The sequence below is a fragment of the Chlamydotis macqueenii genome, chromosome 3 (genome assembly GCF_036417535.1).
Source record: "Chlamydotis macqueenii isolate bChlMac1 chromosome 3, bChlMac1.mat, whole genome shotgun sequence".
Classification (NCBI taxonomy): Eukaryota; Metazoa; Chordata; class Aves; order Otidiformes; family Otididae; genus Chlamydotis; species Chlamydotis macqueenii.
The window spans coordinates 108,086,658-108,108,798 of NC_141558.1; the positions used below are offsets into that span (position 1 = coordinate 108,086,658).

The window sequence follows — 22,141 nt, forward strand, 5'->3', positions numbered from 1 at the left end:
TGGTATCAGACGCAACTTACACACACGCACAGACACATAATATCTTAATCATATTAGTTAGTGATGTTGTCTCTATACTTCCCCAAATGAGCCTGTTTTTTTCCTGATAATCACATTACTACCTTTTCCACCTTGAAGTCTGTAAATGTGTTACTGCTTCTCTGAAGTTGTATTTTCAAGTATATCTTTAGGATCTCTACACCAAATTGTCTGTCACTGGTCATGAGCCAGACTTCTGCATCAAATATTTCCTGCAATATTTGCAGGAAATTAGGCATCATTCTGACTTAGCCTCTGTCGGATTTGCTTGAGATTTGTCAAGGACTTGGGGGAAAAAAATTGTTAAAGAAGTATATGTCTGCATGCTTAAATACTATGATTGCACTTTGTTCTTTTGAAATCAGGTTAAAAATACAGTGCCAAAAGATGCCCTTTTTTGTAATACTTTTTTATTTTTATTTTTTACTTTATGAGAATACTTAAAGCAATTCAAATAATAAAAATAGGAACTCACCTTTCATTGAGTTGATCATTCTGTTCTTAAGAATAAGTTTGGCTCTGAGCACTTTGTGAATTCTTTCCTGAAGAAATAGTGGTTTAGGGACCTCTTTCCCAGATCAGATTTATTGCAATGTCCATGCTGTCCATGTTTCATGCTAGTCATTTCAGTTTTCTTTTTATTAAGTTCTCAGAAGTCTGCAGACTGATTTGCTAGCAAAATGCAGGTATTGATACAGAAATGTCATTTTAGCCTGTGGAATACCAAGCACTTTGAAGGGCAATCTAAGCTAATTTGTGTCGCTTGCTAGGGAATCTCTGGAACCACTCGGGTACTCCGAACAATTGCTCTCTGTACCCCACAAGACATAGAGGATGTCTCTTTCAAGTGAGGGGAAAGCTATCGACATTGTCACATGACTTTTAGCTCTGAAATTATTCCAGTACATCCATTCTAATTTACTTACTGAAAATTCAATTAGGAGCAGATATTTAGGAACCTGCAGACATATCTCAATGGTTAGGTCTGATTTTTGAGTGTTCTGGCTACTGGAATTGGGGTTTCATACGCCAGATCAGTTTTAGCATCTTTCCTCAACACCGAGCTCTTTCAAGGAAGGGAGAGGTTGTAGTAATTTTTAAATTATTATTTTCTGTTTTAAAAATTAGAGTGACTTTTTAAGGTATATAGATTTAAGAGATTCTGCATCATTCTTTGCTCAGAAAGGCTGAGAACATCTTGTCCATCTATTTTCTGTAACATGACTTGAAATCTCATTCATGAAAATGACTCCTTGAAAATATTTTTAACTAAAAATCCTGAAGTAACCAGTCCTAAGTCATTATTTCCTGCCCCTGTTAAAAGAAAAAGAAACATGGAGTCCTTTTGAGAACTCTAGCTGTAGTATCTAGCAAACAAGCCTAAAGCATTTTAAAGTGTTAGCATCCTGTAAGTGGATACTTTTTCTTAGTCAGACAGAAGAGTGGATAGAGTGGATATTGTATCCCCTTGAACGGCCTCATTCTTTTTCAGAGCGCAATATGAAATTTCTGCTTTTCCTCATCCTTTTTTTCTTGCCCCTTTTGTTGCTACTCTCGCTACAATTCATCAGATTCAGCTTTTTTTTTTTTTTTTTTTTTTTTAAAGCCAAATATCTTTATAGAGCCACTGTAAGATACAGCTGTATAAGCATTCTCTCCCCATCACCAAGGCTGCAGAAGCGGCTGAAGTATAGCTCTTGAACCAGCCGTGGCACTGCAGGACCAGCGATGGGGAAGCGCACTCAAGCACACGCTTAGGAAAGTTAGGACAAAGTTTCACAATCGTTTAATCCTGCATCTGCGTGCTGCTCTGCTGGTGGGACAGATTAGGCTGTAGTCAGATGCTGGACAAATCCAGGATGATATTTTTGTCCCAGTTTGCAGAGGACATTAAAACTTGTGCCAGATTTATGCTGGTTTTATGTAAGACTGTCAGTACAAATTTAACCTGTCAAAAATACTGAATAGATTTGAATTGCAGAGTGTACACTGGATCAGCATTTTGTACCATGCAGCGGTAGCAGCTTTGATCTGGTACCATGAGTCCCGCGTTTTAAATTATAAAGACTTTTTGTTGGGTTCCCTAGCCATCAGCATAGTGTTTGAGGTACCTCGCGTAACAGAACAGTCACAGACATAGCAGAGGAAAAGAAAAAGGTCAGGAACATTATTCTCATAAAACTATTAAAGCTTTGTATTAATTGAAATTTATATCACTTCAGAATAAGCTTTGGCTTGGGAACTGAATGGAATTAAACTGGGAACTAGGGCTTGCCTGGGTGTTTCTCTCTGAGCTGTATGGAGACAGCCTGGGTGCACCATTCCACCCTGGTCAAGCTCCCTGCTCTTTTCCTCTGGCTGCTTTCTCACCTGGCTCCTTTTGAGAGTTTAGCACCACACAAGCAGGGTGCCTGCTGGCATTGCTGGGCCCAGGGAGTGTCTCCCTTCAGAGACAGCTGCAGCACGCACCACTTGCAGCTACCTTCTCTGCACCCCCATGCGCTCTGTCAGCAACAGATAATTCTGATTCAGGAATTGTAGAATAGTTCGGGTTGGAAGGGACCTTTAAAGGTCATCTTTTTGCAACCCCCCTGCAAGGAGCAGGGATGTACTGGTTTCACTCCTCTACCACAGCAACAGTAAGAGCAGAGGGGTAGACAGTCCTCAAGAACAGCGGTTTTGGTAATACATTTTTATACCCTCTGTGCCACCCTGTGTTGCTTCACCCATGAGGACGACGTGGAAAGGTGCCACCGGGGAGCTTGTCCTCACCTCATGCGCTGACAGTGATTGTGTCTTTCCCCAGACGCTCCCCAAGATGGAGGCCGGTGGCTCCTGCTGCCTGTGCTGCACGGCCTCAGCCCCATGCAGGTCTCCATTTCCCCTGGTCTGTTCCCAGCGCTGCTTCCTCACATTAAGTGATTTTTCCTCCTTTCCTCTGTGAGTTTAGTGGCAGATTCCAACCAGTGGCAGATTCCAGGCACCGTCTAGCCCTGTGCTTTAGCAATGCAGCATTTAAAACTGGGTGATGACCCCCACTGGCACCCCTCTGCTCGGGCAGGGGCCTTCTCTGTCCTTGGCAGCAGCAGTGAAATGGCATCACGCACACAGAGAGGAGGAAAAAAAAATACTCAGTACTACCCCTAGCTTTTCTGTTTTGTTTTGTTTTGTTTTTCTCTAGAAAACACAAATAAGTCAACGTTCTTAGGAAAGGTGAGATACTTTTTGACTTGCGAGTGAGTGCAGAAATGGCGCCAGCCCACGCTGTCCCCAGAGGCACTGGGGCAGGCCTGGTTAGGCCGCTCACAGGGTCTTCGGATGATGCACGGCACCAGTACAGCTGAAGGTTTAATTTTATTTCGCTGCTAGCTGCAGTTCCTCCCGTCCTACGTTTGCCTGCTTTATTTGGAAGGGAGGTGAGGAGGAGGTCCCCTTGCAGGTGGAGGTGTTTGGCAGTGATCAAGGCAGGCTGCTTGCCCTGGGCTGCGGGAGGAGGGAGGGAACCCTGCCCGAGTAACAACAGGCTGCTGCCCAAATTTTGTCTGCTCTGTGTGCCTCTGTTTTGACTTTTTTTGTTTTTTGACGAAAATTTTGAGGTAATTTTCTCAGGTTCATAACGTTTTGTTGTGTGACGTCTATTACAAGTGGGAAAAACATTTCTATGCAAAGGCTGTTCACGCGCTGAGCACTGTTGCCCCCACTTCCCAAACCAGGGGACCCTGTTGCGAACCCCCCCCCCCACGCTGTCGGCCCCACCAGGGGAGGGCGCAGGCCGCAGGCCGCGCCGGCCGCTTGGCGTTGCCAGGGGGACCGCGGCACCGCGGCGGCCGCCATGAGCAGAGCCAGAGCCGTTAGCGGCGGGCCCCGCCCGGTCTCCGCCGCCCCTCGGCCGGCTGGCGGGGGCAGCAGCGCGGCGGCGGAGGTACCGCGGCGCTGGGGAGCGGCCCGGCCCTGCGGAGGCGGGGGTGGTTTCTGCGGGAGGGAGGCTGCGGCCCGGCCCGGCACCGCGGCCCCGAGGGAGAGTGGGTGGGGGGCGGCCTCGGCGGCTGGGCCGGGCCGCTGCGAGGCGGCCGCGGGGTCCCGTGAGAGCCCCCGAGGCTGGCCCGCCCGGTACAGGGCAAAGCTGGGCGGTGACAGAGGGACAGGGGGGAAGGTAGAAAGGGCAGAGGGGTTTGGTTTGTTTTGGGAATAAAGCTCTGATTTTGGAACAATTCCGCCTTGCCAGCCCCCTGTCTCAAATGGCTTTCTGTCGGCTGTTTCTGCGGAGGGTGGCTGACGTTGAGGCTGACTGTAAACTTGCATGTTCTCTTTTCAATTTTAATTTTTTTTTTTTTTGCCTTTTTTTTTTTAATAAAACAGCTTCTGCAGGTGCAGAGCTTTACCCGGCGGTAGACATGCGCTTAGGTTGTAGCTCAACGAACTTCATAGTTACAGCTTATCTTTTACAAACTCAAGGATGAAAGGTTTTTTTTTTTCCTTTTTCTTATTAAGTGTTGCAGAAGGGAGTATCTTTCATGGAGTAGGAATTTATAGTTATCTAAGAATTTCTTCTTTGCATTTCTTTTTTTTTCTTTGAAAATGGTTTTCTGGCTTTGATGTGAATTTCAAGGAGATGCTTGAGGATATGGCTTGGAAGGATCAATGTCTTTTGTAGCTATGTCAGAAAACTTGTAACAGTTTTGTGTTACAGAGGGAAAACAATTTGTTATTGTGTGAACAGCTCAGTATCTATTTAGTAGTTGAATGTCAGTTTTGTTATTACACTATATTGTTTTGAGACAAAAAAAATACAGAACTTTTATAGTTTGTCACGGCAAAATCAACTGCCATTATATTAAATATGACTGTTTTGACTCAATTACAAAGTTTTTGTTAGCACTGCTTAGTTACAGAGTTGACAGTAACCCGCTCCACATCCTACTGACCTGAAGTCAAATTATTGGTGAAGCTTACTTTTGTGACTTAGAAGCACAGTTAAAACTGTATTTATAGAATGTGGGTTACAAATGGCAAATCAAGCTGCAGCACTAGTCAGTCTTAATTGTGTATATACACCTACACTTAAATATTTCTAAAATATTTGCCTTTCATTGACTGCAGTATAGGCATTGTAGGAAAATGGCAAGTGTTGGCATTGCATGATGATCTGTTTCTTAAGTCTCTCATTGAAGCTATTGTCTTACAAGAGTCATTTAACTTTTCAGCACTGAGGAAGTAAAAACAGTAGAACAAGTGGCTTGCAAAAATCCCCGCGGAAGCACTTAATTTTGTCACATTTTTTCCCTAAGTTTTGTCTCAGCAATTACCTTTTTTTTTTTTTTTTTTGAGATTAAACACTGCAGCTCCTTCTTGTTAGTCATTTTGGAAATGCTGTGAGACAAAGTGTCAGGGAAGATACAAATTCCTTAATTTAGCCATGCAGGTAAAGGATGAAGTAAAACAAAAAACATATTAAGTAATATTTACAGTAGGTGATGTGTCTCTGCAATTGCCTTGAGATGACTGCTGGGTTTTTTTTGTTATATTAACTGCATTTATTATATTTAAATGCAAAATCACCTCATCCTAACAGAGAGGAAAGTGAAACATGAAAAAGCTTTAACTGCTGCTTGTAGTAGTAGAGTCTAAGACTAAAATTTTGATTGTTGTGAAACTTTCATTTCGCCCCATTAATCAAGCTTGAAATTGGCATCTTCAGCAGATGAAGAACACCAGAGAGTGATTTTTTTATCTTTCAGTCATACCTTTCAATGATTACTGCAAAGGGAGGAGGGTACAGCTAAGCAGTATCCTTCTGAAAGGAATTTAGAAAATCTCTTTGGTAATTTATTTGACCTGTTGGGAACACTTTACTTAGTTTTATGTTTTTTTTTCTGGAACAGTACACTAATGCCTAAAGACTCCACAGGCATATAACAACAACAACAAAAAAGTAACTTCAGAGTTGCACACACTAAAACTGCAAGTGATGAGTTACAGGGTCCAGTTACAGGCAGAAATCAGAGAGGGGAAAGAGGGCTTCACCGAGTGGGAAGTGATCAAAAGTAATTGGATATTTCTGGCATTTCATAATGTGAAAGAGAAGCTGACAGAACTGAAATGGTTTTGAAATGTTACTTGCAAATTTTGAAATTTATGTTAATAAAGCATTATCAATACAAACATTTTGAGATCTCTGATACGCAAATTGGGCAAAGTATTATCTAGAAAGAAGTCAACTTTACCCAAAATATACATACAAAATGGTTAATTTGTGAACTTTTTTTTTTGTTTTGTTTGGGGTTTTTTTTGTTGTTGTTGTTTTCCCTGAAATTACTCCAGTTCATGTTAGTCTGTTTTCACATGAGTTAAGAAAAATCTGACTTACAGTGTAACAGTGGCTTACCCTTCTCACACTCATTGGTGCGTGTGTAGCTGCTGTGGCTATTCTGCAGTGATGTGCATGCTGGCTGGCTGCTGCCACTGAGAAAAATCTGCAATAGCCAAGTGCTGCCTCCCTTCCCTCCATTTGACTCTGATATGAATCTCTAAAACTGTCTCTAAACCTTGTCTTTCTTTATCCTAGGATAGATTATTTTGCAAAGTAAAATAAAAATTGAATATTGTTTGCATGTTGAAGTAGAATTTTCTTTTTAAATCAATACAAGATAGTTTTGAAAATGGCTTTTCTAGAACATATTTTGATTCTTTAATCAGAAAATTAGACTACTTAGCTTCTGGGTGGCAACAAACTTTTAATATTAAGTTTCTAGCTGTAGTTAATTACAATAAAAATGTAATATTTAAGCTCCCTTTTCCAGCAGTTTAGCCCATACAAAATGAATTCTTCTTCATCCCCATTGTCTTGAAGGGCACTTTAGCCTCCCTCAAATCCAGTAGCAGTCCTTGTGATTTCTTAGGGTGATAAATTCTGCGTGGAAATTTTTCAACTGCATGCTCTTCCCAGTTGTTCCTGTGGGATGTCATCTTCATTCTGGTTGCAGCAAATAATAATAATAAACTGTGCTGCTGCATCATATTTTTAGAAATTAGAACAATTTTTAATGCACATGTACATGCATGACTATTAATTTGTCTTAGGAAGAAATATTACAGATTCAGGATATCTCCTTTTGTTTGTTTTCAGAATATGAACTGTTATGACACTGGAATGTACAGAAATTATTGAATGGCCCACTGAGTCCAACCAGTGTACTAAGTCCTGTATAAATATGTAGGTAAAAAGAGCCCACTAGCTACCTTAATATCTGAGGAGAAAAAAGAAGATGTAGTTCAGTTAAGATACATCATGTGCTTATTGCTCAGATTTTTTTTTTTTTTTTATTTATTGATGTAGAAGAGATGCAGGATAAAAGAGGGATGGAATAAAAACCTGAGGCACATGAAAAGCAACGGCAAGAGGAAGTGATAACTGCACAAAGCCTGACTGTGCAGCTGAACCAGTGAATGTAACCCAGATAAGCCAAAGTTAAGATGTTTGTTTCAGTAAGCTGTGGGTGTGAATATTGTGAAGGCCATAAAAGCTTGTAGGCTACTAGCGAAGTTTTCCTATAGTGTTTGGCTTTTATGTCCTACATTGCTGACGGAAACCTATGACATAATCTAGTAAAGCAGGTCTGTGAAAAATTAATGTCATGTTTCATCATATTGTAATCAAATCTATTTAATTTTCAACCTCTCTTCCCTCTCCCCTGATTTGTTCTGTAGAAGTAAAGGAAGAATGGAGTCCACAAAAGTTTGTGAGTCATTATTTTTGGTATGGCAACCCATAGTGCTTAGGGGCTTTGGAAACAGGAAGGAGAAATCCCTGCCCTGAGTAGTGTCCATCTGCTATGGGGAAGGGGCAACGCACTGGCAAGTTGTTCAGGGTAGTAGTCAGTGCTTAAATGCTTACTGAGGGCTTTCTGTTTCAACAGAGAATTTTCTATATTTATATATATAGTGGGGCAGTGGCTGTGGTAGGAGCAATTGCTACGGTTTAAATAAGAAATGTAGCAGGAAATAAAAGAAAAGCTGACAAAAGCAGAATAGGAGTGAATGACTTGGACAGTTGGCTGATTTCAAAGTGAAAGGTATAAATGGTGAGGTATAAAACTACTGAATGTTGTTGAAGTTCTGTTGCTTCTGAACCAGGTGAAGTTTGCCAACTACAGGCCAGATTCCAGGGAGGTGAAAGTAGTTATTTTGAAAACAAAAAACCTCACAATAATAACAATGACCATATGTTGTTGATTTTCTAAAGAATGCCTATTGCTAATAAAGCCAAAGGTCCAAGTAGATATTACTCAAGTATTGTAAATATAGATTTAGCTTCTTTTTAGCATTTGAAGTGAAATGAAAACTTCATTTTGTTGCAGGTAAGTGGAAAGGGGCCAAAAAGTTAATAACTTGAATGGGAGAAAGACTCAAAATCTAGATTACTTAGAGCTGGCTGATAATATATTAACGCTTCTCCTGTCTACTGCGTCTTATTCTTTTAATACTTTATTAATTCTGTTTTCTTAACAGTAATCAGTATAAACTGCATAGTACTCACAAAACATTACAAATCGGAATTTTTCCAGAGATATAGAAGTGCCACATCTGCACTACAAATTTTACCCCTATAGCAGAGTCATGCCAAATTAATTGCATTGTTTTAGGTATGATTAATGATCAGACTTGCAAATGGCTGCTGGCAAAAAATAGAAAACTACTTAAGTATTAAAGCATGCACATTCCATACAAAAGTGTGAGAATCGTACCAACTTTCCTAGCATGATGTCACTATCTACGTTTAGCTTCGTATTTACTAAGGCACTGGAGGAGGCAGAGATCTGCTTCTGTAAATCTCACTGAGACTGTAAATGAGTGAAATGGTAATTCCCTTTGACTTTTGCACCTGGCTTCATTTAAACCTCATTTAAATCCTTCTGGATGTGCTTCTGCATTTTTAAAGTGCTCATAATTTTAAAATGTACATTTGTATGACAAATGTAGGTTTCAGAAGTTCCAGCTGTAAAGGGTTTTGTGGTGATTACTGCTGCTGAACCGAGGGCTTCCTTCTTCAGTGATGCTCTGAAATGTTTATATTTAATAAGTTTTGAAACTTATTCCTTCTTTCTGTAGAGTCATAAGTGGTTGTGTTTGTTTAGTGAAGAAAAAGAAAAGATACATCAATACAGTAATATAAATATACTAACATACAGAGTGTTACTATTTGCAAGCTCCAGCCATGGTTTTTTGAGCCCTGGTGTATTACAGAATGAAAAAAAAAAACCCCTCTCTACATCAAAGAACTTCATGCAGTTGTACAACGTGAAACAGGTGGAGTAAAGCAAAAAGGAAGACAAAGTAGCAAAGAGATGGCACATGCCTTCCCTCACTCCCTCGGAATGGTGATAAGGTGTTGAGAAAATTAGCAGCCCTTTTATCTCAGAGATTGTGTGCTATGTTGTACACAGCCGTGAGCTGTACTACCTGTATCAGCCTGGCTTGATGAGAGTGGCAACTCCTTTGTGAAAGAGCGCAGCTGAGTGTCTTTGAGGGGGACGAAGGCGATTAAACTTGATGGATCTAATCCAGTGTGTACTGGCACATTGAAGAAACATTAAAGAAAAGAGTTGACAATATTGTAGAAACTAATCCAAGAAAATTCATCTTCTGCTGCGGTCCAAACTAGTAGTTTTGCCTTATTCCCCAGGGATTTCTGTGTGCGTTTCTTGGTAGAGGCTTATTTTACTAGATGTGTACCTATTTAGAAAGCCATTCTTTTTTTTTTTCTATTTAGAATGGGTGGGAGCTGAACTTGTAATTTATCTCAGCCTGGAAAGCAATGCTTATGTAGAAGATCATGAAGTGAAGATATCTTGTCTCTGTCTCCGCTGGAATATCTTGTTTCAACAGCAGTTGTTAGCTGGGGGAGACTTGCATTTTGTAATGCAGACCTACATGTACTAGGACTGCAGTTTTGTTTCACTCCAATGTGGGAGCTGATGGAATAAAAATCTCTTGTTCTGTGCTCTGCCATGTGTGCTCCCAGCATCACCTAAACACAGTTCTGTTCTGAAGATGTTGAATTTCATCATTTTGTAGTCACTATTGATTGAAAAAAAATTTCTGCCTAAGGAAATGCCTATCAAGACCTTAGGTCTAACTTTTCGTATTGAAAGATTTATGTAACAAAAGCCGAGAAATCCAACACATTTCTGCTGTACTTTAGAAGAGCAGAACCACACAAAAAATGAGAAAGTTTACTATGAAGAGTCTAAAAGGCACAGCTAAAAGAGTTGTACAAGTAATGTGAGGGAGACTGTGCGAGAAGCACTGAGACTGTACTTGTCACCTATCAGAAGGGCTTCCAAAAGGGCAAATGGAAGTCAGTACAGTGATTGCTGGGGATAAGAAAGCATTATCCAGAAAGCTGAAGTTCTGTCCAAGTGAAGGAGTTCAAAATGACCTTTAGCCTTGGTAGGTTAGAAGTAAAAGCACAAATGGGCAGGCCAAAAAGTGACCTTGAGGAGCAGGTAGGAGTGTCTGAGTAGGCATGAACTCTTCAACCTGGTAGAGAGATCATGGAGATGAGATGTGGTAGAAATCTGCAAAGTTGTGAGTGGCACGGGGAAGGTTGATAGCCATTGCTTTTTCTTCCCCACCATTTCTTCCAAAATAAAAATGACAGGGTGCGCAATGTAACTTAAGTCTAAAAACCAAAGTGGCTCTTTGCATAAGAGATACCTGAGGACTCCCTTTGGGTTAAAGTTTACGTGAAATGAAGGAGTGACAGGCTAAGTTTATATAAGAGGGACCTTTTGAGTGTTGCTAAATACACAGAAACTGCTGGAAATAACCTGAGTTGAAAATATTGGTAGGCCATGGGATTGTTGAGGGGGAATATCTTCCATGCCAATAGACTTCAGCACTGCTGCTGGTGGCTGAACTTGTAGATAAAACGGGTAGCTAGTAGAAAAGTGACTGTTTATCCTATTTTCCAGTAAGTCAGTTACTTTGGGAATAGCATATTTGGAATAAATGCCCTTGAGCAGCTTAATCAAACAAAAAAGCACTGAAGCAAAAATATTCAAAAAACGCAATGTCTAACGGTTTTGTTTTCATGCTGTCTTCCCAGGAATCTCACAATCACATTCTTTTAGATATTCCTGTCACTAGAGAGCAGATGAATCGCTATCGAGCTGCGGCTGAAACTGCTCAAAGTGAACTTGCAGCTCTTTCAGTGAAGTATGATTGTGCCCAGTCAGAGGTACGTTTAAAAATACTTCCAAATCTTTCTCCAAACCAGAGGATTCTCTACAGTCACTTTTTGCAGAGAATAGAAAGCTTGCAAAAAGTCCAAAACTTTTTCCTTTTGATAAGAACTTTTGGTTTGGTTTGTTTTTTTCTTTTTAGAATTTCTGAGTGATTTTTACTCTGCTTGCTTCTGTGTTCAAGAACTGATTATGAGTTTATATTTGAAAGATTTGAAGCAGTCTAGCTTTTTATCATCATAATTTAAATATAATCTTTTTAAATTAAACCTGAAAGTTAGTGTTTCTAAATTGTGGTTGTATAAAAGTTCTGATAGATGTCTTCCTGTTGCTGGTGAGTTAAGACATAACTGCCCATCCTCACCCATTTCTCCACGTTATTCAAGTTACAGCTCCCCAGATTTGCTTTGCTTTCATCACTAGTGAAGTTGTGTTTGAGCTGATGAGATTGATTGTAACTAGAGTGAGTGAAGAACACACACACATGTCCTTTTCAGCTTTCCCTGCTGTGTGGATAGTACTTCTCAGGAGACAGTATTTATTAGAGGATAATTTTTAGAGTTTCTGTATTTTTACTTTTTTTTTTTTTAACACGACTGAATAAAGTCGATTTGATCCACTTCAGCAATGCGGCCAATGGTCAGTTTTAAAATGAAGTTGAATTTGCCTTTAGGAGACATGAAATGCTTACATTTATTTACATACATAGATTTAGGTGTATGTGTTCATAAATATACGTAGATACAGAAAGTTTGATAGAAACTCGTGAACATTCATCCAACTAGTTGTTTAAACATCTGTGTATTTTACAAATGTGTATTTCTACTGCACATTGTAAGGTGCTTTGTGATCTGCTTGCATAGCACTTGAACATTAGAAAAGGCTCTATCAACATAATCAAATTTATTTAATTGTGGATAGCTGAATATGGGAAACAGCAAGAAGATGCAATATTATAGGAGAATGAATTGTTAATACAGTATCCAGCCGGAACTACATCGTCTGAACTTGAATTTGACCAGTTGATCCTGAAATTATTGCAGAAGTCCCTACATTCAATGGTTATCCAGGATCAGTACTTTAAATTTCAATTTTAACAAGCCATACAGAATGTCATGTTCTCATAGAAGGAATTTATTACTGGAAATGTTGAATGGCTTTATTGCCAGCATGACTGACTGATTTATAGATTCTTTCAGCACTGTGCTTGCAAAAGCAAAAGAAGAGTCAAGAAAGCAGCTGTTCATGCTCTTGTTAATATAGACCTTCATGACCCAGCCGAGGTCAGAGCCCTGTTCTCCTGAGTGCTCTGTAAAACTCGTGATATGGGATTATTCTTGCTTTTTCAGCTATTGGAACTGACCACAAAGACAGTGGACAGAGGAAAAAATATCACGTTTTGCAGATGGGGAGTTGAACCACAGAGAAATTTTAAGGTTGTGAACACTTCAAGCTACCATAGCTTGGTCGAGCTGCCAAACAAAGCAATCCCATTGTTCCTTTAGCTGCTCATTTCCTTCCCCACACTGCCCCATCCCTTGTGTTAGCACAGATGTATGTGTAGTTTTATGGAGCACCGTGTTGGGGAACTGATACAACTGAAAAACAAAACCTCTCCTTCTGGGTTGTTTTTTAGCTGGATCAGTTTCTCAATCTTATTTCACCTCATACCATGTAAGTGCTTCTACTAGCACAAAGAAGAGGATGGAAATGAAGCCCTTGAGCCTGGGAAAAGGCAGAGCTGCTTTTCTCAAAATCAGTGCTGCTTTATGCCAGCTCCGAAGTGTCTGATAAACAATGGTTGCAGGTGAAGCATAATCTCATCAGAGACAATGCTGCTGCTGCAGGAGTGATCCTTCTACCTGAGTCCTCAGTGCTAACCTTTTCTCTGTGACATGGCCAGCTCCCCTTCCTCCTCCTTCTCCTCTGGAGAAAGTTAATTCTTTTCTGTCAGCTGTGTTAGTTAAGTTGTTTGTGGAGGAGTCAGACAAATACCAGAGCTGGTGCAAGGGAGAGGACAGGAGCGTGTGGCTGAGAGCGGGAGTGCAGAATCTCTCTTTTGCAAGGCAGTCACCGTTCAGTTGGCTCACTGGCCTCCGGGATGTTTAGTATCTTGGATTTGGTCACACTGGAAGCCTCTGGCAGAGTCGTGAATTTCTTGACGTCCTGAATTGCAGCTTAATGTCTTAAATATTTATTGCCTTAACATGTTTGCCACAAGTTAAAAGCCTTAGCACACGTCATAAAGAACAGTTAAAGTGGCTTCATTATTTGCCTGTTAATTTTATGCAGTTGGAGATAAATGCTTCGGATTACACCTTGCTGCTTATGATTGGAGTTGTCAGGAAAGCTGAAACGTGTTAACACTTCTTGTGACAAAAAAAAAAATCCACTTTAAATTACTTGTTTCTTTTAACAAAATAAAACACTGAAATTTTATGTGCCTGGTGTGTCTCCCTCAAGCTCAGTCTTTTTGAGAAGCTTGTAGCAGAAATAGTTCAACGGAAAATGGTATTTTTAACTAAAAGACAGAGGGGAAAGTAAAGCAACTGAACTCCATGAACTGTTGGGAAGCTCTAGCATCATCTCTGGAACATGGCCTTGACATTTGGCAGTGATGTCCCTCCTCCCACCCTTCCTTAAAAGGTTTTTATGCTGTTTCTGTGTAAATCCAGTGACATTTGATTGGATTATCAGACCAAAACATAACTATTTGCATGAGCTAAGAAGAGGTTGCCTAGAGCACAACTCCAAAAATTTATTTGCTTCTGAATATGCTGCAAATCATCAAAAGGCTGCACCCTTGTAAAACAGGTTGCTTTGCTGTTAAAACTCCCCACAGCTACAGATTATCTGTGGAATTGTGCACCAGAATTGGGAGCAGGGAGGAGGCAGGCAAAAAAAGGGATTAGTACTGTTAGTGACTGCAATGCAGATGCATAAGGGAGATGAGTTGAGGCTGTGCAGCAGATCTTAAGGTGGGCTTTTCCTAAATTCTGATTTTTAAAATAAATTTATCTTCCTGTAAGAGATTATATTGAAAAGTTGTATTGTATTACACAGCAGCAGCTTTTGGAGCTGCAATAGCAGCTCCTTTCTGCTATTGCTTTTTCCTATTTATATGAAAATAAAGTTGCATACCTCCACTCAGACTTGTAGTGGTAGAAGACTCGGCCTATTGTTCCAAAATGTGTTTCTTGTCACATTACTAAACTTGTAATGCAGTCACCTATTTCAGCCCAGGCAAAATTACTGCTTTTTTAATGAGTGTTCTCCTTTTCTGTCTATAGCTTCTTGAACTCAGGTCCAGAATGCTCTCTAAAGAAGCCTCTTTTCAAGAGCTGAAGGCTGAAGCTGAAAGCTACAAGGAGAGCAATGCTAGACAGATGTCCCGCCTCCTGTCTTTGCAAACCCGAGTTCAGGAGATGGAGAAAGAGGCATGTGTGCTCGCCACTTCTAAAAGCCAGGCTGAGCTGACAGCTCAGGCAGCATTCAAGGAGAACTGTGAACTGAAGGAGGAGCTTCATGAGCAAAACGTGAAACTTAAGTAAGATTCATGTGAGATGAGAAAGGATTTTTGTTTGGGATGACAGGATGGTACAGTTGTCAACACAAAAATACGTTGGTGGACAGACTTTATTGTAGATGTGAATTCTGTTACAATGCCTTGCACAACTGAATTTTGGTTTGAGTTGTTAGCCCGTAAATGGGGTCTTGAGAGTTTTGTCCTTTGGAGGAGCAATGATGATGTGATTCAGCTCGATGCAACCTCATTGTTTACAAAAAATGCGCACAGAGGGCTGTTTGTCTGAATGCAGTAGAAACAATACGTATGGTTTCCTCATTCAGATATTTCCACGTATGGCACTGAGGCCAACTATGTGCTGTTCGTAGCACGCTTGTGACGGGCAGTTCCTTCAGCTACAGTCTAGTGTCCTGGTCTATCCTTATCATATGGCATCTTTTGCAGACACTTACCTGTCACTTGACACAGTGCATGGCCTGTGCAGTGGTGAGGGGCTGTGCTCCTGCACCACTCTGGTCTCTTTCCCCACTTCTGCATCACAGCTGGAACTGGAACAGTGCCAAATGAATTTCTTCCTTAGTGTAAATGTAAATGTTTGTTCAGCTTTCAGAAATGTCAGCTTTGTCCAACTTTTCTTCTGCTTTCTTCTGGACATTGCTGTGTGGGGGTTTTTGTGTTTTGTTTTGTTTTATTTGTTTGGGGTTTTTTGGGGTTTGGGAGTTTTGGGGTTTTTTTGTTGTTTTTTTTTTTTTAACATGCATCCTGATTGCATAAAACTTTTAATAAATGATAGTATCCTTAACTATACTGTTCTTAGCTTAGTGTGTCAGAGCACTGATCTGTCAGTTCTGCATAACTGCTAATATTTCAGGTCTGTGAGATGGAGACTGATAGCAATATTGATCACAAATAAAACCGATTAATGTGAAAATATTCTGAACTCTAAAATTCCAAAATCAGTGTCAGCCATAGTATATTAATAGACACCTTATAGACTTTTATAATGGATTTTTTTCCCACCATTAAAAGACTAAGATCCATGTTTTTCTCAAGATTGTCTAGTTAGGAGCAAGACGAGTATTCACCAGATGTGTGTATTTCCCAAATCAGTATCTTGCACAGCTCTTCTAGGCTTTGTGTGTTAGAAGTGGGTAATTAAGTTATTTTAAAATCTACGGAAATACATTTTAGTGTACTTGTGTATTACCAGCTGATTTGCCAAAAGCCCTGCCTGGAGAGTGTTGATGTTGATCGCCAAATATTTTAGATACGATCCTAATATAAGTGAGGAGATAGTTAAGCCAAGAAGTGTATTATGCATCCTAGCAACATAGAGAACATCACAGTCTCTGAGATAATGGTTGTTAAGATTCTTTAAAATGCTACTTCTGGGAAAAAAAAAAAGAAGGAAAAAAAAAAGGAGAAAAACCTCCTATCCTGTTTGCCTGACTCACTGGGAGAAAACTGCCAAAATAGTCTATATCTTACTAGCCTATTAATACAGTGATATGATCAATTTTATTCGTGCTGTCACTCCAAGTGTGGTCCTGGCTGCTCTGTTTTGCCCATGACACTTGTGTCAGCAGCTCTGTTTGTGTTACTGCATGGTGATCGGGACCAGGGAACTGCTCCGAGAGAGAAGTGAGGAAAAGACAGAGCTTAATTTCCAGCTCTACCAATCCCAGGAGTAGTTTGCTGTGCACCTGGAGTGTAGCACTGGCTTGCTGGCACAAGGGGAGACACAAATGGAGAGGGAGTCTGCTCCGCTGGAAGGAGCTAATCCATGGCATTGGATTGGTCATGAATCTACAGTGTATGCTTTCACAGCTTTTCCTCATCCTCAGCTAGTGGTTACATGTGCCACTTAATGCTAGTCAATGTACTGACTTAGTGAACTCTAGTTGCTTAATCTAGCCGCTTTAGTAGTACGTGGCACATGACACGTCCTAATTAGGTATTCAAGAAAGATTTTCACTGAAAACCACTAATAAAAGGGAAGAGCAAGCCAGTAGGCATGAAACGCACATTTACATTCTATAGTTAGAGATTCAGTAAAAAATGTTTAATGAATTCTCTGATTGATTTCCAAGATCATATGAGACACCTCCCATTGAAAATGGTGCTTTTCTACCCAACAGGTCTATTGCCAAGGTATTTTTAGAGCCTGAACTGTGAAAAGCATTTTTTTTTCTTTTTCCTCCCCTTCTCTTTGCTCATTAGTTCTGAAGAGCTAGCAAAGCTGTGAAAGTACTGTATTCTACTTTTTTTTTTGTATCTGATTGCCTATTATCTAGGTGCTCACACCTTTATGGCCCTACTGGAGGTAATTAGGTTATTCGCAGAGTTGTCAAGTACGTGCTTTGTATTTCAGATTGTTTATATTTAGAAGCAGGCACGGTTCTGTGTGATGTGCCTTGATTTTTCAGAGCCACAGAACAGCCTGCAAGGTTGGTGGTCAATCTTACACAATATTTTTAACATAAGGGCATGCACGTATGGCATGTCTGGAGCCTCTAGCTTTTCACTTCTGACGTGCTTCTCCTCAGGACAGCAGTTTAGTGACCATCTCACAGCTTAGTTTTGCAGGGGCTATAGAGGAGAGGAAGGTGCCAAGAGGTGAGGAAGCTGTGAGGCATTTGTTTTCTAAGGGCCAGCACCTGCTGCAGGAGGCAAACCTCTCTTGGCTCGCGGCGTGTGCTGCGCAGTAGTACCCTCGTCCTGTCCAGAGCAGAAATTAATATTTTCCATTCCTCTCTGTTATTGTTCCACTCTCTTCCACTTTACAGCATTGACAACTACTGTGCTGATTGCTCTCCTAAGGCAACATCTTAAATTTTTTTTTCGTGGACCATCTCTTCTTTAGTGATTTATAGCCATTTAGTGTACTGGGTTTGCACTTGTGTACTTCCTATAGAAGTCTCATGCTGCTTTTTGATTATGGAGTGATTTTCTGTTGCCTTTTTGATTGCCAACCTAGAGAGGAAAAAATCAAAATGGAAAGGAATGAGTCCAGAAATGACTGGCATGCCCACCTTGAAAACTGAGAATAGTGCTATGCTCTGATAAGCAAATGAGTTTCAATAAAATATTTGCTCTAGACAGCAATTTGGCGATATCTTGCATCTCGTTTTATTCTAGTGTTGAAATCTTTGCAAAGAACTTGCTTTAGAAAGTACCTTGTTTCTCAACTGGAAGCTCAATAGTTTTCTCTCTTGCAGTGTATTTTTATCACTGAGCACCTCTCTCATGGGTGTTATCTGAGAGGTATTGGAGTTGATACTGGGATTACACTAATGGTCATTTTGATCTTTGGTTGATTGGCTGGTTTTGTTGATCTGTTTCTTTGTAGTTTTTCAGGAGTGATGCTCAGCATTGCAATATCATGAGCAAGATTTAGATCTATATTTTTTTGCTACCTGTGCAGACTGTGGCAACGCTTTTTGTTGGACTTGTCTTTGTCCCTGGCACTGGGAAGGATGTAACCACATTTATGGCAATGTTATTTGATTGTTTGTTCTTTGAGAGCATTTACAAACCAATACCTGCTGTTAAGGCTGATAACTAATGTTTCATGCAGGATATGTACCTGCATGATAGGGACCTTTTGAGAGTGATGAAATTGATGGCAAAAAACTGCCTTTTATTCATACTTTTGTGGAATCCCTTGATATTTTCTTTTTTAATGCATCCTTTTAGCCTGAATCTAGTCCAAACTTCTTTTTCCCCTCCTTGCCTTCTGGGTAGTGTTATGCTGCAGAAGACTGTATGTAGAGCAAAGTAGTGTCTCCCATCTCTGTTTGCTTCTGCTGGTAAACTTCCCATCACAGGTACACTTCCATTAGTCTGGAGTGGCTTATCTTTCCCCGGAGTTTGTTGATCAGTGCCATCACATCAGCTTCTTTAGAGAGACAGGGGATGTGGAGTGCTTTTAGCATATTTTTACTATAATTTGATCTCTCTCTTCCTCCTTGCTTTTGCTTGCAGCCTCCATTTCTAACATCTTGAGGGCAATGCTTACTGATGTTACCTGGTTCTTCTTATTGAAATCTTGTGCTGAGGATGAGATTGGGATTGTAGGTTTGTAGGATTCTTTAAAGTGCTGATCAAAAGCAAAGATGAAGAAATGTTTACACACAAGGCAACAACAAAAGTTATACATATTAAATAAAAGATATAAAGAATTATACGTAACTTAAAAAAATAATTTTGTGCTATGCAGAAGCTAGCAATAATCTTGAGATAATGTCTTTTGCCTAGAATTCTGTTTCAGACAACATCCATCCTGATGTGTGTCTTTTTTTTTCCCTGTCTGATTAGTAAATATTTGAATGAGTGTGAAGAAAGCATGACTCAAGCTTCTAAAATCAGCAGAAAGTATGAAGAGCTCCTTACACAGCTTTCTGGATTCCTGGACACAGACATCAGAGAAAAAGAGAAACCACAGGAACATTTAATGTCAAAGGTGATTATGTGTGGTTGTCAAAGTAATAAAGCAAGTGATAAAGACAGGAATTTTTGTGTTAAGTAATGATTTGCAGACAGTGCTATCATTTAAGACATTTTCTTTTTCCTATTGGCCTGATTTTCAAAGGTGCTGAACACTGATAGACCTCAGTGAACATAATCCACTCTTATCTGCATAAATATTTTATCAACCTGTACTTCCCAAGGACAACTCTGATTAGATACTTGGTTGAAAGCTTTCCTGAAAACATTAACACTGGGAAGTCACTAGGTGACATGTAAACTGTACCACTAGATCTTAACACTTATCTCAAGCTGACATACCATTAAATAGAAACATCTGAAATGGCATTACCCTAAACCAACCTTAACCATGCCCTGTAACAAAATGCTGTAAATAACTGTGTGGTGGTTTTGAGACTTAATCATAGCACTTTATTATTTCTCTTCAGAATACTTCTGAAGTTCCAAAAACTAAGCTTCCATTTAGGAAAGGAAAATTGTTTGTATGCTTTTTAAACCTTTATTGATGCTGCTGAAGAATATTTATCCTAATTTTATGCATTTTTCTTCTGTCTAGTCTTTGCTATCCCTATTTTTCTTCACTTGGGAGCGTACTAGGTATTTTGGGAAATTCTGTTTCATTACACTCATATTATTATGAGAGTTCTGGGTATAAGGAATACTTAATAAATTAATACTATCTAGTTAGATATCGCAGTAATTTCTTACAAGCACATTGAAATTGTAATAGATACTGTAACAAAACTTGACTAGTTGTCATTAGAGGCAAAGATGTTTATATTAAGCTGTAACTTACATGCTTTAAGTTAAGGAAGTAACTAGAGTTTTTTATAAAAGTATATGTTGGCATCCTGTTTTAACAACGTAGTAATAAATGTGGTTGGGAAATCTAATTTCTCCTGAAAACTGTGCATTAGGAAAACTTAGAGACTACTTTTTCTGTTTGGGGTCATGGTGTGTCTATTTAGCTTATTTTCCACATTATGGCTTTATTTAAGACAGAATTTATCTGGTTTAGTCTTAATAAACGTCTTGCCAGTAGAAGTCAGGATACATTTCTTATGTTATGCGCTCTTCAAAGTGCCCACATTCATCTATTCCATTTCTCAGAAATAGCATAATGTACCAAAACAGCCCTAGAATCCTCCTGGAAATGACTCCTTTTTCTGAGGTGTTGGGTACTCAAAACAGCAGCTCACCAGGTATTTGCCCTTGTTCTTGAATATACTTACGAAATAGGTGTTACTAACTTAAATCTCCCCAAGCCTAAAAGGTTTCAAGCATAAAATGCAGCTTTCAGTTTCTCATTCCAAACGAGAGTCATAAATCTTAAGAAGCCAAACTGCAGTGGTCTGCTTTTCACATGAAATTAGCTAATGATCTGTTTTCATTTTCTGACCTGCTTCATGTCAAGCACAGATATGCAGTGACAGTAGCTCTCCACCTGTTGAAGAGATCATAGAGATTGTGTGGGAGTAAATCAGAACCACGTTACACTGAGGTGCGGGTTTCTACTGGGAATATGGTTCTCATTTTAATTGTCTTTCTACTCTATTTAGAAAGGAATAGTAGAGTGAAATTATAAATCTGACCTAGGGGTCACCAGAAACACCATGTTTTTATTGGGATGGTTGGGAGCAGGTGTACTGGAATGAATATATGCCATTGTTAAGTGCTTTAAGACAGTTACTAATATTTGAATTATTTCTCTAGGTCTCTGAAATATGTAAAGAAAATCTGACACTAAAAGACCAGGTTGCTGCTCTTCAAGAAGCTATCAATGTCCATGAGATGAAGTCCAAAGCTAGTAGAGAAGCAATCATGAGACTTATTTCAGAAGTGAGCAAAGAGCAGAAAAAAGCAGCAGAATACTGTCAAGACATGGAAAAACTTAGTAAGGTATATAATTGCATAATATGTATGTTTGTGTAGTTTTCAATTGTTTTCTCAAAACTTCAAATTAATTTTCAATAGGAATTATATGATAAAAAACGCTTCTGAAAGACTTCTGGTGATGAGGGTCTTCCCTAAATAGGACATTTTTCTAAGGTTGTTCTCAGCTTTTCAAAAGCTTGAGAATATGTGGAGATTAAACAATAATACTGTGTGAAATAGGTCTGATTTAGATTTGATGTCTTCCGATAATGCTTGCAAATTTATATTTTTGCTTCCTTTGTAGGTTGTAGCCTTTGCTGTGCTTGCACAAACAGGTGAATAAACAGATGTTTTTCAAAGCAGTGTAAACATATAGAGTTATTGAGTATAGAACATATATGGAACAAGCATAGAACAATGGAAAAATGCTCTTTTAAATAATATTTATGTGATATCGTAAGTTTTCTGAGGATTCTTCTACTCATTTTCTTTAAAATTTGTAATGAGCAATTGAAAGCAATTGATAGAACACTATTTTATTCTTTTTCTTATGAACTGGAAGTAAAGTGTCTTGGCTTCCAGATACTCTAGATAATCTTGTTTCACTGTGTTATCAGCCTGTATTTCATAACTGTAAATATTCATAGAATCATAGAATGGTTAGGGTTGGAAGGGACCTTTAAAGGCCATCTAGTCCAACCCCCCTGCAAGGAGCAGGGACATCCCTGACTAGATCAGGTTGCTCAGAGCCCCGTCCAACCTGGCCTTGAATGTTTCCAGGGATGGGGCTTCCACCACCTCTCTGGGCAACATGTGCCAGTGTTCCACCACCCTCAGTGTAAAAAATTGTTTCCTAATATCTACTCTAAATCTACCTCCCTCTATTTTAAAACCATTACCCCTAGTCCTGTCACAACAGGCCCTACTGAACAGTCTCTCCCCATCTTTCCTGTAGGCCCCCTTTAGGTAC

At 39.6% G+C, this 22,141-nt stretch overlaps 1 protein-coding gene across 3 annotated transcripts in view; it reads left to right on the forward strand.

Moving 5' to 3' along the window:
• The first annotated feature begins 3,868 nt into the window (after window positions 1–3,868).
• Window positions 3,869–22,141, forward strand: part of CCDC170 (coiled-coil domain containing 170) — a 45,758-nt gene continuing 27,485 nt past the window's right edge. For all 3 annotated transcript variants that reach the window (XM_086745406.1, XM_086745408.1, XM_086745407.1), the window contains exons 1-5: window positions 3,869–3,961; window positions 11,147–11,278; window positions 14,573–14,829; window positions 19,126–19,270; window positions 21,010–21,195. In XM_086745406.1, the coding sequence (XP_086601532.1) occupies window positions 3,872–3,961; window positions 11,147–11,278; window positions 14,573–14,829; window positions 19,126–19,270; window positions 21,010–21,195 (810 nt within the window). In that variant the 5' untranslated portion in view covers window positions 3,869–3,871. The remainder of the gene's footprint in view (window positions 3,962–11,146; window positions 11,279–14,572; window positions 14,830–19,125; window positions 19,271–21,009; window positions 21,196–22,141) is intronic.